Source organism: Oncorhynchus masou, chromosome 1, assembly GCF_036934945.1.
Source record: "Oncorhynchus masou masou isolate Uvic2021 chromosome 1, UVic_Omas_1.1, whole genome shotgun sequence".
Classification (NCBI taxonomy): Eukaryota; Metazoa; Chordata; class Actinopteri; order Salmoniformes; family Salmonidae; genus Oncorhynchus; species Oncorhynchus masou.
In genome coordinates this window covers 42,014,654-42,034,431 of record NC_088212.1, presented here as the reverse complement: position 1 = coordinate 42,034,431, position 19,778 = coordinate 42,014,654, and the positions used below count along the sequence as shown (strand labels likewise).

The 19,778-nt window shown below is 42.6% G+C and overlaps 1 protein-coding gene across 1 annotated transcript; it reads left to right on the top strand.

Annotated features, from left to right (window-relative positions):
- The first annotated feature begins 2,520 nt into the window (after positions 1–2,520).
- znf366 (zinc finger protein 366) lies at positions 2,521–13,074 on the top strand. The gene is made up of 7 exons (XM_064972309.1): positions 2,521–2,716; positions 4,541–5,578; positions 5,998–6,165; positions 7,908–8,058; positions 8,631–8,822; positions 10,340–10,514; positions 10,650–13,074. Exons 2-7 carry the CDS (start codon positions 4,545–4,547, stop codon positions 11,519–11,521), a joined length of 2,592 nt encoding a protein of 863 aa, XP_064828381.1. The 5' UTR covers positions 2,521–2,716; positions 4,541–4,544; the 3' UTR covers positions 11,522–13,074.
- The last annotated feature ends 6,704 nt before the right edge of the window (positions 13,075–19,778 follow it).

Genomic DNA, 19,778 nt, shown 5'->3' with positions numbered 1-19,778 from the left:
AATGAGCCCATTAACACAGACAATGCTAATCAGCATCCTACTAAAGGCTTTTCACTCTTCCAATGAGATGAGCTCAATTAGTGCCTTCCGGATTAGTAATGCGGTTATTGATGGAGAAAGGCAGGGTCAAGATTTATGCAAATTTAGTTTACGTCAGACGATTGTTACATACGCGTGTCATAATATGACATCATAGTTTTCAACCTTTCAGAGACAGTAAACACTCCTCTTGTATGATGAGTCACTGTGAGGTAGGACAAGAAAAGGCTGGGTGTTCCTGCCAGAAACCTGCCTATATGCTTGTGTATAGGCCTGACTGAGAGACTGATGATGGCCCAGTTCAAATATTTTTTATATGCATCCTCACTTTTAAAGTTGATTTGAAGAGGCTCATTTTAAGTGATGCTGTAGAGAAGCTGGTGTTTGGAGGATATATTGGCACGGTGTTGTTACAGAGTATCGATTTAGCCAGTCAGCTGGAAAAAAGTTATGTATGTTGCTATGACAACCAGCTCAATTTGCTGTCTGTCTTCCTTCGGACACATTCACATTTAGACGACTAGGACAAAAAGGCTTCTCAACAGTTTTCACCCCCAAGCCATAAGACTCCTGAACAAGTAATCAAATGGCTACCCGGACTATTTGCATTGGGTGCCCCCTCCAACCCCCCACCCCTCGTTTTACACTGCTGCTACTCTCTGTTTATCAAAAATGCATAGTCACTTTAACTATACATTCATGTACATACTACCTCAATTGGGCCGACCGACCAGTGCTCCCGCACATTGGCTAACTGGGCTATCTGCATTGTGTCCCACCCACCACCCACCACCCACCAATCCCTCTTTTATGCGACTGCTACTCTCTGTTCATCATATATACATAGTCACTTTAACCATATCTACATGTACATACTACCTCCATCAGCCTGATTAACCGGTGTCTGTATGTAGCCTCGCTACTTTTATAGCCTCGCTACTGTATATAGCCTGTCTTTTTACTGTTGTTTTATTTCTTTACCTACCTATTGTTCACCTAATACCTTTTTGCACTACTGGTTAGAGCATGTAAGTAAGCATTTCACTGTAAGGTGTACACCTGTTGTATTCGGCGCACATGACAAATAAACTTTAATTTGATTTGATTTGGAGATCGCAATTCAATATTGAAACACAATCATTTCAAACTGAAGCTGGAAAGACTGCAAACTTCGTTTCGTTTGACCTTTTTTCAATTGACATTTCTTTGTATGTATCCATAAAAATGATGCCAGCTGATTCATGACTGATTGAGAAACTCTGCCTGCCACTCTCTCTCGTCCCGACTCCTGACCCCTACACATTCATTACTATGGAACAGTTGGAGATCGAATTTGAATATTGAAAAAATTTTGCAAATGTCGGAGAGACAGACAGCAAGGTTCATACAAATCTAAAACTAAATGTTAGTCTAAAATAAATGTGAGAATGTCTGGTTGCTTTTTATAGTGGATATCATGTTTGTAACTGCACTGCCTGGCTTGATGAGCCAGTGGATTGCGCATTCAGATGGAACAGAGTAAATAGGAATTTTAACGTCATAGATTTAGCCGGTGGTAACTTGGCTGGAATGCTCTTTTAACCAATCAGGGTTCAGGATTAGACCTACCCGTTGTATAATACCTGGTAGACTACCAGTCAGACATCTTGCTCAACAACTGAGCTCTTCTCCCATGGTTCAGTGAGGTTCTCCAACGCCATGTGGCTGTATTGACTCACTACACGTTACACTGTCCTAATATGATTCAACTCAATCCTTCTGTTTATGCTGCAGAACACCTCCCCATCACCCAAGTGGGTAAAGCAGACCAGGTGAACAAAGGAATACCTTGAAATAGTCTAATGTTCCCAGTCATTACATTGATACCCTAATATAAAATATGTCAAAGCAGACAGAGCTTCACTTTGATTTAGTTTTGTGTCTATACAACTTGAAATGCTGAAGTTATGTCATCATGGCACTGGAACTTTCTACATAGAAATTACAACCTAACTAAGAGCATTCATATCAGCTTCACAAAACTAAATATGATTCCTAATTCAATTCAATCATATATGCATAAATTGTCTTTCCAGCATTAATTGTTTTTTCACATTTCCTGAAGCCATTACTGCACTAACTTCATAGCTACGTACTGTGGTATTATGTTCAACCCTGCAGGATGGGAAAAGCAGAAATATGAAAGTGGCTCCCAGAACTGTTGGTGTTGAAAGTCTAAAACTCCTCTCCTAGACTTGTATGCCTTTTAATGAATGCACAATATTTAAACAACGTTGTAGTACTATTGAATTGTTAAAAACAAGCCTCATCCAGTCACCCCAAAGCCGTGTAAATCCTTATTTTGTAAAGAAATGAAGATGTCTATCTAGGGTTTCCTTATTTTTCTGCAGGAAGGCACTAGGCTTGTTGACTTCCTCTCCCCTCCCTTCCTTCCTTCTCTCCGAAGGTACTCATCTGAAAAATGAGAACAAAGTGATTGTTCCTGTTCACTTTCTTAAGTCAATTCAAATGCTGTCCGTGGACGGGTAGCTCATTGTCAGGACAGGAGCAGGGCGAGAGCGGAGCAGAGTAGCCAGAGAGATAGGTACAGGAGCTGGTACCTCAGCCTAATACACAGCTACTGCACTACTGCAACAGTACAGAAGAGAGGACAGACAGGCTGAGCTACACTGAGCTGGTGAGTCCCTCAGATCCAACAGAGGACTAACAGGGTAGGGGTATGATAGGGGGATGAGGAGGGGCTTTTGTTTTAATGTGTGAGTTGTGTTGTATTCACTGGGGATGCAAACTAGCATGGCAGACAGACGGAGAGCGACAGAGGGGTCTTTCCATACTGTACCATGTTCTGTGTATAGTATTGTAATATTGTATACTTCGCATCATGATATTCTTTTCACACTTTGAACGCAATAACAAATTGAAGCTTAGAGTAGACTATTTGTTGTGTCTTTCTATGAACAAGAATTGATTTGTGATCTAATCTTTATCCTTTATGATGACCATCACCATCCCTTTCCCTATCTCTTTCAACATTGGAAGATCTCACTGTTTTTGCTCTGTAGAACACAGGCGGATGGTGAAACCTTAATTGGGGAGGACTGGCTCGTGGTAAAGGCTGGAGCGGAATAGGTGGAATGGTATCAAATTAGTGTTGTAAAGTACTTAAGTAAAAATACTTTAAGTACTACTTAAGTCGTTTTTTGGGGTATCTGGGTTTTACTTTATTATTTATATTTTTGACAACTTTTACTTTAACTTACTACATTCTTAAAGAAAATAATGTACTTTTTACTCCATACATTTTCCCTGACAACCAAAAGTATATTTTGAATGCTTAGCAGGACAGGAACATGGTCTAACTCACACACTTATCCAGATAACATCCTTGGTTATCCCTACTGGCTCTGGTCTGGCGGACTCACTAAACACATGCTTCGTTGGTAAATTATGTCTGAGTGTTGGAGCGTGCCCCTGGCTATCCGTGAATAAAATAAAAACATGAAAATGGTGCCGTCTGGTTTGCTTAATATAAGGAATAAAATATTACTTTTACTTTTGCTTTTGATACTTTAGTATATTTTAGCAATTACATTTACTTTTGATACTTAAGTCCATTTAAAACCAAATATTTTTAGACTTTTACTCATGTTGTATTTTACTGGGTGACTTTACTTTTACTCAAGTATGACAATCCGGTACTTTTTCCACCACTGTATCATATGTTTGATGCCAGTCCATTCGCTCCGTTCCATCCATTATTACGAGCCGTCCTCCTCTCAGCATCCCCCACTGCTGTAGAATGATAACAGTTCACAGAAACATCCCTCACACTGTATTTACATAAATAGCCTTATTATTAACAGTATTGTCTCATCCTCTTTTCGCTAATCTGCAGAAGTTGCACAGTTCCCCGTCACATTGTCTGATTCACTCTATCACAGCTAATCTCATTTGTCTGGCTTCAGTTCAAAACCACAAAGACTCCAACATTAGCCTGATCATACACAGGCTACTCTTTTGTGTATGTCGTTGATTGGTTCTTCAGAGAGAATACAGGGTATGCAGACCTACAAATTGTCCATGTGTTTGGAACATGTGGATCTCTAAAGCACGGTAAGATATCATATATAGAGCAATTGCGGAGGACAAAAGGAGAAGTAACCTTCCACCTATCCGTGCAAAAATATGAACAGAGCAGAGCGAGAGGGAGAAGCGTAAAGTGTGCAAGAGGGAGAGGTAAAAGTTAGTTCCTGATTTCAGAGGGGCAGCAGGTAGCCTAGTGGTCAGAGTCTTGGCCCAGTAAGCGGAAGGTTGCTAGATCAAATCCCGGAGCTGCCAAGGTAAAAATCTGTTGTTCTGACCCTGAACAAGGCAGTTCCTAGCTGTGTGTCATTTAAGTGCTGTTTCCTATTCTTCAGGTCTCAAAGAAGCATTCTTGTGATAAATATGTTGTACTAGTTTAAATAAATAACTGGTTTCCTCTCTGTATTTCCCCATGCAGGTAAATGATGGACATAGATGTCCAAGGTTTCAGACCAGACAGGAGGAGTCCTCTTAGGGAAGACCTGAGGCCTGTCTCTCACCCCAGTCTTTACCTGAGCCAACCTCCACTCGACCTGAACCTCCCCAAACTCTCCCCGACCAGAGAGGCCTACAGCACCACCTTCAGCCCTCTGACTCATCATCTCCCTATGGGCCTTGAGGGTATTCATTACACCCAGAGCGAAGGCTCCCAAAAACGTAAAAGAACTCCAGTCAAAATGGAGGGTTCTGAATCCCCCACTCCTGGAGACATGGAGGAGGTGGAGCGTCGAGGCAACACCAGGACTGCTGATCTCTCCAACCTTCCGTTCTCCCTCCCTTCTCATCCGCGTCTCTCTCCCTCTCCCATGCCCATCCCAGGTATGATTGACCTGACCCGGCTCCAGCTGCACAACAGGGCTCGGTCCAGGTATGATCCACCTATGGGCCTCGCAATGCAGGTGAAACAGGAACCAATCAGCCCCTCACCTCTGTGGCCTCCCTCTCCTCTCCTCCTGCACCACCCTCCTCCCCAATTCTTTCCCTCTCTCCACCCCAGCCTCCTCCCCTTCCCCTTTTTCATGCCTGGGCCTGTCATGCACCTCTCTCCTGGAGCCTTCTACCCCAGAGAGGCCCTCAGACCTAGTCGGTGTGGCCCAGACGGAGGCCCCCGTGGTGGGATGACCAGCGTTGAGAAGCTAGGTCTCAACATCCACATTGACGACAGCTACTACGTAGATGTAGGGGGAGACCAGAAGCGTTGGAAGTGCCGTATGTGTGAAAAGTCATACACCTCCAAGTATAACCTGGTCACACACATCCTGGGCCACAGCGGGATCAAGCCTCACGGCTGCCACCTGTGTGGGAAGCTGTTCAAGCAGCTGAGCCACCTGCACACCCACCTTCTTACCCACCAGGGCACAAGGCCACACAAGTGCCAGGTGTGCCACAAAGCCTTCACCCAGACCAGCCATCTGAAGAGACACATGATGCAGCATAGTGATGTGAAGCCATACAGGTCAGTACTGGGATGAGCTTTGTCTAGACTGTCTGTTCCGTTTCACACACCCAGGAGATACTCTTTTGTTAGTCGAGTTGATAACTAAGAAAATGGTTTAATTAACAAGGACCTTACATTACATGCCTTCAGTCTTTGACTCAAACTTACAGGAAGACTCCACCCTTATGATGCAAAATGCATCATGCCGGCAGTATTTATGAAAATCTGATTGCATACATGCAAAACATGTTGGGACTTTATCAACAATGGACTAATGAAACAAATGCCAAAATATAGCTTTTGGGTGGATTTTTCCTTTAAGAAGATAAACTAAAGTTCAGGAATAGTTATAACTATGACTATTCATTACTCTTGATTAGTTAGTGTCTACGTTCTGCTTGACAAAAAAACAATTGCTATTCATCTCTCCTCTCCAGTTGTGGGGTGTGTGGGAGGGGCTTTGCCTATCCTAGTGAGCTGCGGGCCCATGAGCTGAAGCATGAGAAGGGCCAGGAGAACGTATGTGTAGAGTGTGGTCTAGACTTCCCCACTCTGGCCCAGCTCAAGAGACACCTGACGGCCCACAGAGGACCCACCCTCTACAGGTACATATACCCAGAAACACCAGCTGGGTTTTATACCAGAAAATATTTTTTTTTAAAGAAGAGAAAAAAGGGGGGGGGGGTTAAACACATTGCCTCATACGTCTGTTACCCTTATTTCTGGTTGTGGGTTCGGCAGCAAAAAATTAAATGCGGATTATAACAGGAAACTAGTTATGTCGCTTTCATAATAAAAGTCCCAAAAGACTTACAGTACCTAACACTAGAATAAAAGTCCTTATAAAACTAAGGCTACATGTCTACTACTGTATACATCTAATACAGTATGATTGTACAGTTATACAGTCTCGGGTATAAGCAAACGCTCTGATGAAGGCTCTGATGCCGAAATGTGTACGCTTTTAATAAATAAGAAGTACAGTTCTGACTGGACCTCCATGTTCATCATGTGGCTGAATATCTCTTTCACATTCATTTTGAACTTGAACTTGAATGTAAACATGTTATTTAATGCAAGCGACTTTCTGTTGACTCCCAAGGTAGTGGGAAGGATTTAGCTTTTTTGGATAAATCCAGGCCACTTCAGAGTGTCTGTTTTCTGTCCAGGTGTAGTGAGTTTGTGTTTTTGTGTCTTGGTGTAGTGTCTGTTTTCTGTCCAGGTGTAGTGAGTTTGTGTTTTTGTGTCTAGGTGTTGTGTCTGTTTTCTGTCCAGGTGTAGTGAGTTTGTGTTTTTGTGTTTTGGTGTAGTGTCTGTTTTCTGTCCAGGTGTAGTGAGTTTGTGTTTATGTGTCCAGGTGTAGTGAGTTTGTGTTTTTGTGTCTAGGTGTTGTGTCTGTTTTCTGTCCAGGTGTAGTGAGTTTGTGTTTTTGTGTCTTGGTGTAGTGTCTGTTTTCTGTCCAGGTGTAGTGAGTTTGTGTTTATGTGTCTAGGTGTTGTGTCTGTTTTCTGTCCAGGTGTAGTGAGTTTGTGTTTTTGTGTCTAGGTGTTGTGTCTGTTTTCTGTCCAGGTGTAGTGAGTTTGTGTTTATGTGTCTAGGTGTTGTGTCTGTTTTCTGTCCAGGTGTAGTGAGTTTGTGTTTTTGTGTCTAGGTGTTGTGTCTGTTTTCTGTCTAGGTGTAGTGAGTGTTCGTTTTCTGTCTAGACATAGTGAATGTCTGTTTTCTGTATAGGTGTAGTGATTGTCTGTTTTCTGTATAGGTGTAGTGAATGTCTGTTTTCTGTATAGGTATAGTGATTGTCTGTTTTCTGTATAGGTGTAGTGAATGTCTGTTTTCTGTATAGGTGTAGTAAATGTCTGTTTTCTGTATAGGTGTAGTGAATGTCTGTTTTCTGTATAGGTGTAGTAAATGTCTGTTTTCTGTATAGGTGTAGTGAATGTCTGTTTTCTGTATAGGTGTAGTAAATGTCTGTTTTCTGTATAGGTGTAGTGAATGTCTGTTTTCTGTATAGGTGTAGTAAATGTGATTTTTTTGGATAGGTGTAGTGAATGTCTGTTTTCTGTATAGGTGTAGTAAATGTCTGTTTTCTGTATAGGTGTAGTGAATGTCAGTTTTCTGTATAGGTGTAGTAAATGTCTGTTTTCTGTATAGGTGTAGTGAATGTCTGTTTTCTGTATAGGTGTAGTGAATGTCTGTTTTCTGTATAGGTGTAGTGAATGTCTGTTTTCTGTATAGGTGTAGTGAATGTCTGTTTTCTGTATAGGTGTAGTAAATGTCTGTTTTCTGTATAGGTGTAGTGAATGTCTGTTTTCTGTATAGGTGTAGTGAATGTCTGTTTTCTGTATAGGTGTAGTGAGTGCCAGAAGAGCTTCCAGTACCCCAGTCAGCTGCAGAACCACATGATGAAGCACAAAGACATCCGGCCATACATCTGCAGCGAGTGTGGCATGGAGTTCATACAGTCCCATCACCTCAAACAGCACACACTCACACATAAAGTAAGGCTGGGTGGGGTCTTCACACTGTCCAAGTACTAATGTCCACTAATGTCAACATGTGTGTTTGGATGAAAATGTCTTTACAGGGCTAGGTTGTGTTGTGGAGATGAAGCGTTTACCTGTGGTTCAGTGGGTGTTAAGTTAGACCATACCTGTTGGTGACAGGACACTAACATCAGGAGCCTTTCCATTTGGTGACTTGAAATGGTTTTGGTTGTTATTGTTTTTCATTTGCCGTAGGATATTCATGACAGTATGATGGCTTTTACACTACTGGGCATCATTGCACAATCATTGCTTCTGCTTCAAACAGTATTTTAGTACTACATGGTGAAGCCAGGACAAAGAGCAGCTATCCTCAAAAACAGACAAATGAGGCTTTGTTACAGTAACAGTAGCTGCATGTTTAGGCATTGTTTTAATGATACAAGGCATCCACTCTCTTGGTTTCATGCTAACATCTTGCTGCGATATCTTGCTTGCCCCTGATGGACTTGCTTGTCAAGACGTAAGAAAATGTTCCACGATGATGGTCATTTCTCTCTCTCTCTTTCTCTCTCTCTATATATCAGGGGGTGAAGGAGCACAAGTGTCGTATCTGTGGTCGTGAGTTCACCCTTCTGGCCAACATGAAGCGCCACATCCTGATCCATACTAACATCCGGGCCTACCAGTGCCACCTCTGCTTCAAGAGCTTTGTCCAGAAACAGACCCTCAAGGCCCACATGATCGTGCACTCTGACATCAAACCCTACAAGTGCAAGGTGAGTGTTCCGATGAGGAATGTTCTTATAACATTCTAAGTGCCACATGCAACAACTCCTTTTAAAGCCAGGGTATCTGAAGACAATACATCTTGTAGATGCATGTCAATAGTACCACAATTGGCTATCTGCCTTGCATGTCTTTTTACATCTCTGACCAATTTAACCTGGTTGGTTGGTTACTTGAACACAGATGGTTGAACATGTGTTCTGGCAGGGGTTCCCAAACTCTTTCACTTGGGGCCCCCTTCCAGGTTTCGTGACCCCCCCCCCCCTGAACATTTCTGACAGGTTATAAATAGCTCTCTATGGTATGCAATGACTGACATAACAAGTGTCACTGTTGATGCACCACCCAGTTTCGAAATTGCAAGAGTAGGTTTAAAGCCGGACTGAGTTCCTTTAAAAAAATGAATAATACCCTAATAAGGGTTAGGGTATAGCAGGGTTATTACTGTAATATAAAGTCTCTGTTGTGTTAAGTGGGACCACGTTTAAGCTAATGAAGCCAACTGACACTCTGCAGCAACTCCACACTCTGTGACATTGTTCTCCAGTAGGAGGGTTGAGACGATGAGCAAATAGCAGATAGAGAGGGGATTTGGCAGTGAGTTCCATCCTCGTCCATAGGAAGGATATCGCTGCACAAACTGCCGCTTTAACAATGGCCCCCAGCCTCCCGGGAGAATGGGCCACACAAATAGATTTCATCTCGCTTTCTCTGTTGCTGGAGGGAACGCTTCCTGTTTTCTCACGGTCCTCTTGGACAGTTTACAGTCCCTCTCTCCTCCTGAAGGAAAGGACCACCCTAATAAAAAAGAATGCAGAGGAAGGACAGCGCAGGAGTTGCCCTTCCCAGCCCTACTCTTCTGGCCCTGTCTCGCTTCAGCTTCCTCTGTGTGCGTGTGTCTCTGTGTGTGTGTGTGTGTGTGTGTGTGTGTGTGTGTGTGTGTGTGTGTGTGTGTGTGTGTGTGTGTGTGTGTGTGTGTGTGTGTGTGTGTGTGTGTGTGTGTGTGTGTGTGTGTGTGTGTGTGTGCGCGCGCACATTCATTCATGAGTACGTCCAGCTCCGGTTACAGCTCTGAGTGCAGAGAGGATTAGTCATCTAACACATTAGTTGTTTGATAAAAACGAAAGTTTGATCAATGGGCACAGTTTTAGACTACATGGCGTGCAGTTTTGCCCTTGAATGGTATTTACTACACCATGAATTGCCACGGGTGTGGTTCGGGGAATAATGGAATTCACAAGTTGTAATCAAGGAATGTATACACAAACTATTTCAATAGTTGCTATTTAGTTATTTATTTGAGGAAAAATTACAGCACATCTTGGTTTTGGTTTATCAACTTATCTGTATGTTGCTTTCAAGCACGTACAATTCTTTCCTAGGACCCTGATGAAGTCTTTTTAGGCCAAAAATAAATCTGGTCCATAATCGTTTTGTTCTTTAATACTTATTGGTTTGTCCGTGAGCACATATTTGACTGCTTTCTTTTGTTTTTCCTTGTTTTCAGCTGTGTGGGAAGGAGTTCAACAGAATGCATAACCTGATGGGCCATATGCACCTGCACTCTGACAGCAGGCCCTTTAAGTGCCTCTACTGCCCCAGCAAGTTCACTCTGAAGGGAAATCTCACCCGCCACATGAAAGTCAAACATGGGATCATGGATAGAGGCCTGGATGCAAGAGGTAATTACTCAAGGCTATGGAGGAATTCATTATATGGTTCCTCCCTTCCTGCATTGAGACTTCCTACAACATTCCTACCCTGAAGCTAAATGAGAATCAGCCGGTCAGTTTGTAACATGAGTCTCTGTCCCTCAGTGTCCAGGCGACAGGGGCGCTTCTGCCTGTCGGGCCCTCTGGGCCTCCTGACCCGTTACAGCCAGGAAGAGCCCTTTGACCTCTCCCAGAAGCCCAGGCGGCCGCGGCCCTGCCTGCGCCTCTCCCAGTCGGATGGGGAGAGCATCCCGGGGAGCTCCTGTCAGGACGAAGATGAGGAGGAGAGTCTGTACAGGAGGAGCCAGTACAGCCCTGAGGTCTACCAACACCACACTGGGGGACAGGTGTACAGGTCTGAGACAGCTAAACAGATGTATAGACAGGACATGGAAACTAGTGGACAGGTGTACCCTCCTGGGGCAGATGGTGAGGTTTATCAGCCTGTTCCAGAGCCAGGTGATGCAGATAAGCAGTTGTACCAGTGTGTGACAGGTAGACAGGAGTATGACTCTGACACAGAGCTAGGTGACCAGCTGTACCAACCTAACCTAGAATTAGGTGACCAGATGTATGAAACGGAGTCAGAGGCAGGTGAACACCACATAGGTGGCAAGCTGTGTTATCCACAGTCAGGTAATACAGGTGAACATACGTACCACTCAGATTCCGAGCTAGGTAGCCAGTCGTACCATTCTGACCCAGACCAGCTAGAGATAGGTGACCAGGTGTACCATTCTGATCCAGGCGAGGAGATGATGGACACACCTGAACCATGTGAAAAAGACTACCACTCAGACCCTGGTGTCTTAACAAAAAATGTAGGGACTGATGAGGAGGAAGAGGAGGATTTGGTGAGAGCTGGGAGCAGGGTGGAGGAAGAACAGAGAAAGCAGTTTAGACGTTATCTTAGCAAGGAAGAATACAGACGTGTAAGGAGTTATAACGACAGTAAGAGTTCCTCTTCTACTGAGTAGTGACAAGAGGAGTACGAGTCGTGAATAGGCTACTATGCTGAAGAGAAGAGGGTTGAGAGCTATTGTAAAAGGGTGGGGAGAGAATTGAGTAGTAACTCCAATAAGCCACTGGCGAAGACCTCAGAGATAATGTTTGCTTTATAAGTGTTGTTTTAAATCTAGAAAAACATGCCAAATTGCTAACGAAATTAGCCCTGTAGCATTTAATACTGCTATAAAACCGAACAAAAATAAGTTTGGAATTTGTATGACATATTTGAATAATCAAATGTTAGAATTAAACAATGAAGGCCTTTAAACACTTGTTGGACAATAATTGTACAAATGAAATGCCTTTCATGGTGTCTGACGGAGTTGAATCCAGTTAGTTGCACTTTACATATTTCAAGAATCCCTGAGCTCGAAAATAGCAACATTTTCTCACAGCCCAATTGGCAAAATGTGTAAAATAGCATGTGATTAACTGTAAAACGGCACATTATTCTGATCCTCTGACCTTGACAAGGGCGCCCGCAAAACTGCGCAATGCCCCTGGAATAAGCTGTGAAGTGTGTTGTATTTCAGGCTGGTCGAACGGACAATACATGTGCATGTGAAAAGACGTGTCTTAAAGAAAACCTTAGTTGAAATCAGGGTGAAATTGTGCTGTGAATAAAATTCTATTGTTTTGAAAATATATTTTTTCTAAATTGTTACTTTTCAACTAGTACTTGTCAATCTATAATTAATTAGCATGGGATTACAATGTGATAAAAGTGATTTCTCTTTTTTAATGCTAGTTTCAAACGCTCTTCTACTGGATGCTTTAATAGGTCTGTAAATTATGTTGTTTGTTGTGTGATATAATGAGCGAACAAAAGTAATCTCATCTAATGAAATTAATAAAAGTGCTGTAAGAATTAAGAATTAAGATTTTGGGGGGGGGGGGATTTACACTTTAAAGGTTGTCTCATGTGTAGAGGAAAGTAATGAGAAGGCACACCACAGGCCACTAAGCAAGGACCGACGGAGACGTCTTATGGACGTCTTTTTTTGGTTGTGTCTGGACTGGCCGCCTTTTTGGTGCGGTCCAGACTGGCCTTGATTTCAACATCCACAGATTTTTGGTCTGAACCGGACCAAATCTGAACCAATTATAGATGTCTATGCTTGGTTCAGATTTGATCTGGTCCAGACCAACCTTAATTTGGCTCAAACATAGACATCTATGATTGGTTCAGATTAGGTCCGGTACTGAACCAATCATGCTCTACTGTACTGAACTGTGCCGTACTGTACTGTGCTGTTCAAACTTGTGAAACATAGTCTAAATGTCTATGACTCGTTCAGATTTCGACCAGCCTTGAGTCGTTCAGATTTTTACTTGTTTGGGGGCGGAGCTCATGAGAATAATACACAGCATGCTCTGCGAGATTGTGTGTATTGTGTGTATTGTTGTGAAATTGTTAGATATTACTGCACTGTTGGAGCTAGAAACACAAGCATTTAGCTATACCCGCAATAACATCTGCTAACCATTTGTATGTGACCAATAAAATTTGATTTGATTTGAAGTGTTTGATTTTTACATTTACATTTTGGTCATTCGGCAGACACTCTTATCCAGAGCAATTTACAGTCAGTGCACTCAATTAAGGTAGATTAACAACAACATATCACAGTCATAGCAACAAGAACAAATATTTCTGTAACCATTGCTGAGAGAGTTATTGTAGTTGAAGTGGTCTGTTGGTTTGTTCTGTAAATTGTATTACTTAGAAAATCATTGTTGCTGGTTTTAAAGCTTTTGAGAAAGCTATCATAAGTGCATGTAACAGATGAGGACAATAATAAATAGTATATACAGTGGGGCAAAAAAGTTTTTAGTCAGCCACCAATTGTGCAAGTTCTCCAACTTAAAAAGATGAGAGGCCTGTAATTTTCATCACAGGTACACTTCAACTATGACAGACAAAATGAGAAAAAAAATCCAGAAAATCACATTGTAGGATTTTTAATGAATTTATTTGCACATTATGGTGGAAAATAAGTATTTGGTCACCTACAAACAAGCAAGATTTCTGGCTCTCACAGACCTGTAACTTCTTCTTTAAGAGGCTCCTCTGTCCTCCCCTCGTTACCTGTATTAATGGCACCTGTTTGAACTTGTTATCAGTATAAAATATACCTGTCCACAACCTCAAACAGTCACACTCCAAACTCCACTATGGCCAAGACCAAAGAGCTGTCAAAGGACACCAGAAACAAAATTGTAGACCTGCACCAGGCTGGGAATACTGAATCTGTAATAGGTAAGCAGCTTGGTTTGAAGAAATCAACTGTGGGAGCAATTATTAGGAAATGGAAGACATACAAGACCACTGATAATCTCCCTTGATCTGGGGCTCCACGCAAGATCTCACCCCCATGGGGTCAACATGATCACAACAATGGTGAGCAAAAATCCCAGAACCACACGGGGGGACCTAGTGAATGACCTGCAGAGAGCTGGGACCAAAGTAACAAAGCCTACCATCAGTAACACACTACGCCACCAGGGACTCAAATCCTGCAGTGCCAGACGTGTTCCCCTGCTTAAGCCAGTACATGTCCAGGCCCATCTGAAGTTTGCTAGAGAGCATTTGGATGATCCAGAAGAAGATTGGGAGAATGTCAACTCGTCGTGTTTGGAGGACAAAGAATGCTGAGTTGCATCCAAAGAACACCATACCTACTGTGAAGCATGGGGGTGGAAACATCATGTTTTGGGGCTGTTTTTCTGCAAAGGGACCAGGACGACTCATCCGTGTAAAGGAAAGAATGAATGGGGCCATGTATCGTGAGATTTTGAGTGAAAACCTCCTTCCATCAGCAAGGGCATTGAAGATGAAACGTGGCTGGGTCTTTCAGCATGACAATGATCCCAAACACATCGCCCGGGCACAACGCCTGGCCTAGCCAGTCTCCAGATCACAACCCCATAGAAAATCTTTGGAGGGAGTTGAAAGTCCGTGTTGCCCAGCAACAGCCCCAAAACATCACTGCTCTAGAGGAGATCTGCATGGAGGAATGGGCCAAAATACCAGCAACAGTGTGTGAAAACCTTGTGAAGACTTACAGAAAATGTTTGACCTCTGTCATTGCCAACAAAGGGTATATAACAAAGTATTGAGATAAACTTTTGTTATTGGCCAAATACTTATTTTCCACAATAATTTGCAAATAAATTCATAAAAAATCCTACAATGTGATTTTCTGGATTTTTTTCTCATTTTGTCTGTCATAGTTTTTTTAAGTGGGAGAACTTGCACAATTGGTGGCTGACTAAATACTTTTTTGCCCAACTGTATTGCAATCTTCCTCTCCTATATTAAATGGATAACAAATAGTATTATTATACAATGCTTACTTCATTAGGAAAAAAAAGTAACCACATTATCAATGACAAAAAAATACATATTTCCAATGTCTGTTAGGGATGTCTTTTCAACTGTCATTCAGAGCCGAAAATGAATCTGATTTCAACGTCCGGAGAATATGTATTTTCAACGCCCTAGAAAATTATGCTTACTGGGAGGGCATGAAGCCTAATGAGTTGAGTATAGTAGTCTGACCGCAGTCCATTCCAGTCTTGTCAACTCCATCTCTCTGTATGCTTTATGTGTGTGGCTGAATGGCCTGATGATAATTGTCTTTGATCTACTGTATAGCAACTACTGTATGCCTGATGATAAGAGAGAAACATGACTTAACACTAGAATAATGAAAAGTGGATTTTAGGTCTCGCATTGGGTGCTAGTCTGTGTCAGCTTTAGCCAACTTACAGTTGTCTTTATTGGCCAGGCAATGATGTACCATTGTTGACTGCAGAACCAGTGAGACACCCATACTAGGAGGTCTAGTTAAGAGACTAATAACAACGCATGAGAGTGTAAGACTCAGATCTCCTGTTCCCCCAGGGACTCGGCATCATCCAACTGCCACGTTTCCTCCTCTCTAAAACCACACAGTACAGAACCAGAGATGATCACAATGACTTGCGAACGAGTTGACTTTCTTCTTGGAGAACAGAGATCTCTCGCTTCTCTCACAAAGGAGAGGAAGCGGAAGAGAAAACATCTCTCCCCATACCTCTTTTGCATCCCGATCAAACGGTCGTTCATGAGACTCTGTGGGTGTCCCAGACAACAAGCCTCCTGAACACTCACATGTGATTCAGAATACTGCATTTTATTGTTGATTGTAGGAAAGGAGGAGTGTGTGCATTGTCCTTGTAGGTTTGATCTAAAGTGTTATTTTTGCGATTAGAGAGCAATTTGTCATCCACTGTGCTATTTGACTTGAAGGTCAAGGCTGATAATTTGACATTTGCATCAGCCAACCCACCATTTATGTCATCTCAGGTAAAGTGGTAGACATTACTTTTAAAATGAGAATACAAAGTAGCAATGCTTCCCTATTCTATCAAGAGAGACCACCAGATCCCAGGTATGAAACTGCAAACGTCAAGAGGAACTTCTCACATCCTCCTCTTCTTCTCTTCTCTCCTCACCTAAATGTTTCAACCCAAACCGTTGGCTAAATGGCACGTAAAGGAAGCTCAGAGAAGGGAAGAAGTTACCCCTACTAGGCACAGATCTACGATCAGCTCAACTTCCCCCTATCCGAACCTTAGTCATGAGAGGGAAAATGAAAAACTGACTATAGATCAGCAGTTAAGGGCAACGTCTACTTGCTCCAGATAGAGCACAGAGAGAAGACCTCTCAATGAGGTAGTGGTGTTCACTCTCACACAGGTTCTGCTGAAGTGAAACCGTTGGGGGGAGTCAGGAATAAGGGACTCTGGTAAATTAGTCATTCACTCTGATGGGAAAATGTGTCCTGTGGTTGAAAAAAGGTTGATGTGGCCGTTAGTGATTGGTCTGAAAAGGTTGTGCTTTTACAAATCAGGCAGTATGGTGTTAATCTAATGATGAACCAGGATCAATCACCATAATAAAGCTGTATTCGATTTCAAAGCCAGATATATTTTGGTAAATGTATTGAACAATAACAGCTAGAGCTGCAGGCAGTTACTACAGAGCACCATTTTGTGTCCCTCTACCTAATGTGTTATGGTTAGGATGTCATCTAAAATGGTTGATACAACCTCTTCTCTTTTCAAAAACAGACTCTTCTTCTTGCTTATTCAATGTAAATTATACAGTTCCTTTCTTCTCCCCTGGTCAGGTCTGTCTGTTCTCAAGGGGATGTTTACTGTCCTTGCACTTCGGGTTTTAACTGTCATTAAAGCCCCAAACTGGGTTAGAGTGTTGCAGACTCTAAATAGGGTTGTGTAGTCATTATATTGTTGGACCAATCACAGACATCTATGTTGCACAAGTTTTTACATCACAGTACAGCACAGTAGAGTACAGTACAATAGAGCACAGCAGAGTACAGTACAGTAAAGAAAAGTAAACTATAGTTCAGTACAGAAGAGTATAGTACAGTGCACTACATTAGAGCAAAGCAGAGTGCAGCACTGTACATTTTGTCTGTTATAATGGGGATGGTTGTGTCCTTGCACGACGGTTTTAACTGTCATCAGAGTCCCAAACTGGGTTGTAGTCCAGCAGGCTCTAAACTAAACTCAGCAAGAAAATAAACGTCCTCTCACTAGCAACTGCGTTTACTTTCAGCAAACTTAACATGTGTAAATATATATATGAACATATCAAGATTCAACAACGGAGACATAAACTGAACAAGTTCCACAGACATGTGACTAACAGAAATTGAATAATGAGTCCCTGAACAAGGGGGGGGGGGGGTTCAAAATCAAAAGTAACAGTCAGTATCTGGTGTGGCCATCAGCTGCATTAAGTACTGCAGTGCATCTCCTCCTCATGGACTGCACCAGATTTGCCGGTTCTTGATGTGAGATGTTACCCCACTCTTCCACCAAGGCACCTGCAAGTTCCCGGACATTTCTGGGGGGAATGGCCCTAGCCCTCACCCTTCGATCCAACAGGTCCCAGACATGCTCAATGAGATTGAGATCTGGGCTCTTCGCTGGCATGGCAGAACACTGACATTCCTGTCTCGCAAGAAAACATGCACAAAACGAACAGTATGGCTGGTGGCATTGTCATGCTGGAGAGTCATGTCAGGATGAGCCTGCAGGAAGGGTACCACATGAGGGAGGAGGATGTCTTCCCTGTAACGAATAGTGTTGAGATTGCCTGCAATGACAACAAGCTCAGTCCGATGATGCTGTGACACACCGCCCCAGACCATGACGAACCCTCCACCTCCAAATCGATCCCACTCCAGAGTACAGGCCTCGGTGCTCATGTATAATCTGTGCGGCAGGTAGCTTAGAGGTTAAGAGCTTTGGACCAGTAACTGAAAGGTTGCTGGTTCAAATCCCAGAGCTGACTAAGTGAAAGATGTGCCCTTGAGCAACACACTTAACCCAAATTGCTCATGTATGTCATCCAGAACATCTATTAAAATATAGCAATAATGTATTAATCAGTAATCACCATGAATGGCTCAGTTGAACTGTACAAATTCAGCAGTGGTACATTTAGCAGATGCTCTTATCCAGAGTGACTGACAGTAGCGAGTGCATACTTTTTACAGTACAGTGTACACACAAATCAGGCTAAATCTATCGTAGAATAAAGAGGAACCGGTTTACGGGATGAAAGACAGTTTTGGTACTAAAAAAATACTACTTCTGGATTCTTTATCTCCACCTCACAGTCACTGAGATAAAACATTTTTAGACTTGGTGGGTAAATTCTCATAACCTGGTAGAATATCAAACTGCAAGAATGAATTGTATCATGTCTACCTGAATCGGTCCATAATGTGTAGAGATGGTGTTGTAGGGTCTTTATGTAAATGTGGTAAGACTAAGTGGGGTGTGTGGCCTCTCTGCCTCTCTTCATTCACTATTGCCAGGAACACACAGCTGGAACTCAAAGCTCTCCCTGTAAAGTTTCACAGAGGCCATAAAGCATCGGGATGAGGGACAGAGTTATGTCTGCAGCAACTGTGTTGCTAAAATGCTTCACTTCCTGTGTGTTCTCTTTGGCACGGTTCTCAGGTAGGGAACTTCCTGTTTTGGTGGTCAGTGTACTAAAGGGTGCAGAAATTCTTCCCACTTTTGTTTAATAACAGAGACCCACCCAGGACATGACCTGTCACCTGCCTAGACCTTGGGCCAAGAAGTTCACATAATCACGGTCAAGGAGCGTCCCATAGTAAACAAATAGATTACACTATGTTTTGAATACAAACACATTGGTTCAAGGTGAAGGACTATGATCTGACACAAATACATTAGAAGATACTTTAGCAGCCATATGGTCTTTGGTTAGAAAGGCCTGGCCTATGCAATACTTTTGTATTGGTAAATTAAGTCATTTAAAGGATTCAGAGAATATTAAGCCATCAAAGGGGGCGTTATCTCTTACATTTGAGGTAGCTTATATTTGAGTGGTGGAGTCAGGGTGGGATGCATTTTTTGTTATTAGTTACAGTAACTCTTATTGTGTCAATTGCAATACAGTTAGGGCAGTATATCCTACACTGGCTGTATGACTGGAAACAGTGATTAGTCAAAATAATGATGCACTATACACAGCAAAATGCACTTTAGAATTTGTAGCCAAGTGGGCCTGATAAAAATCAAGAAGAGGATGTGTTTGTCTCCCTCTTCTGTTTGCTCTGGGTTTGTGGAACGGTGGAAGGTGCACTGAAATAAGTTGGTATTTATACCTGCACAACTACTTTTTGGCACCTTTTTTGCAGGGGAAGCAAAAGAGTCTTACCAGGGCAGCTGAGATCTGTGAGAGGACAGCCTGCTGTTTCTTTAGCTCATCCGCAGCCACAGTACCTGAACAGGTGACAGAGAGCAGGGTGTGACATCAGGGTCAATGATTATTTTATGATTCAAAACAGTTTTTCTTTTTAATGTTGTGCCTTAATGAATACGAATTCTTAAAGGCACAACGTAAAAAAAAAAAAAACTGCTTTGAATCGTAAAATAATTATTTATTTAACCAGCAAATCAGTTAAGAACACATTCTTATTTTACAATGACGGCCTAACCCGGCCAAACTCTCCCCTAACCCAGACGATGCTGGGGCAATTGTGCGCCGCCCTATGGGAATCCCGATCACAGACGGATGTGATACAGCCCGGGATCAAACCACGGCCTGTAGTGACGCCTCTAGCACTGAAATGCAATGCCTTAGACCACTGCACCACTCCACAGCTCAAAAAC

Bases quoted from the DNA above. Each gene is read 5' to 3' on its own strand.
- znf366 (XM_064972309.1), top strand. From the start codon at position 4,545: ATGATGGACATAGATGTCCAAGGTTTCAGACCAGACAGGAGGAGTCCT. The intron at 5,579-5,997 runs GTCAGTACTGGG...TCTCCTCTCCAG, and splicing joins AGTGATGTGAAGCCATACAG to TTGTGGGGTGTGTGGGAGGG. The intron at 8,823-10,339 runs GTGAGTGTTCCG...CCTTGTTTTCAG, and splicing joins TCAAACCCTACAAGTGCAAG to CTGTGTGGGAAGGAGTTCAA.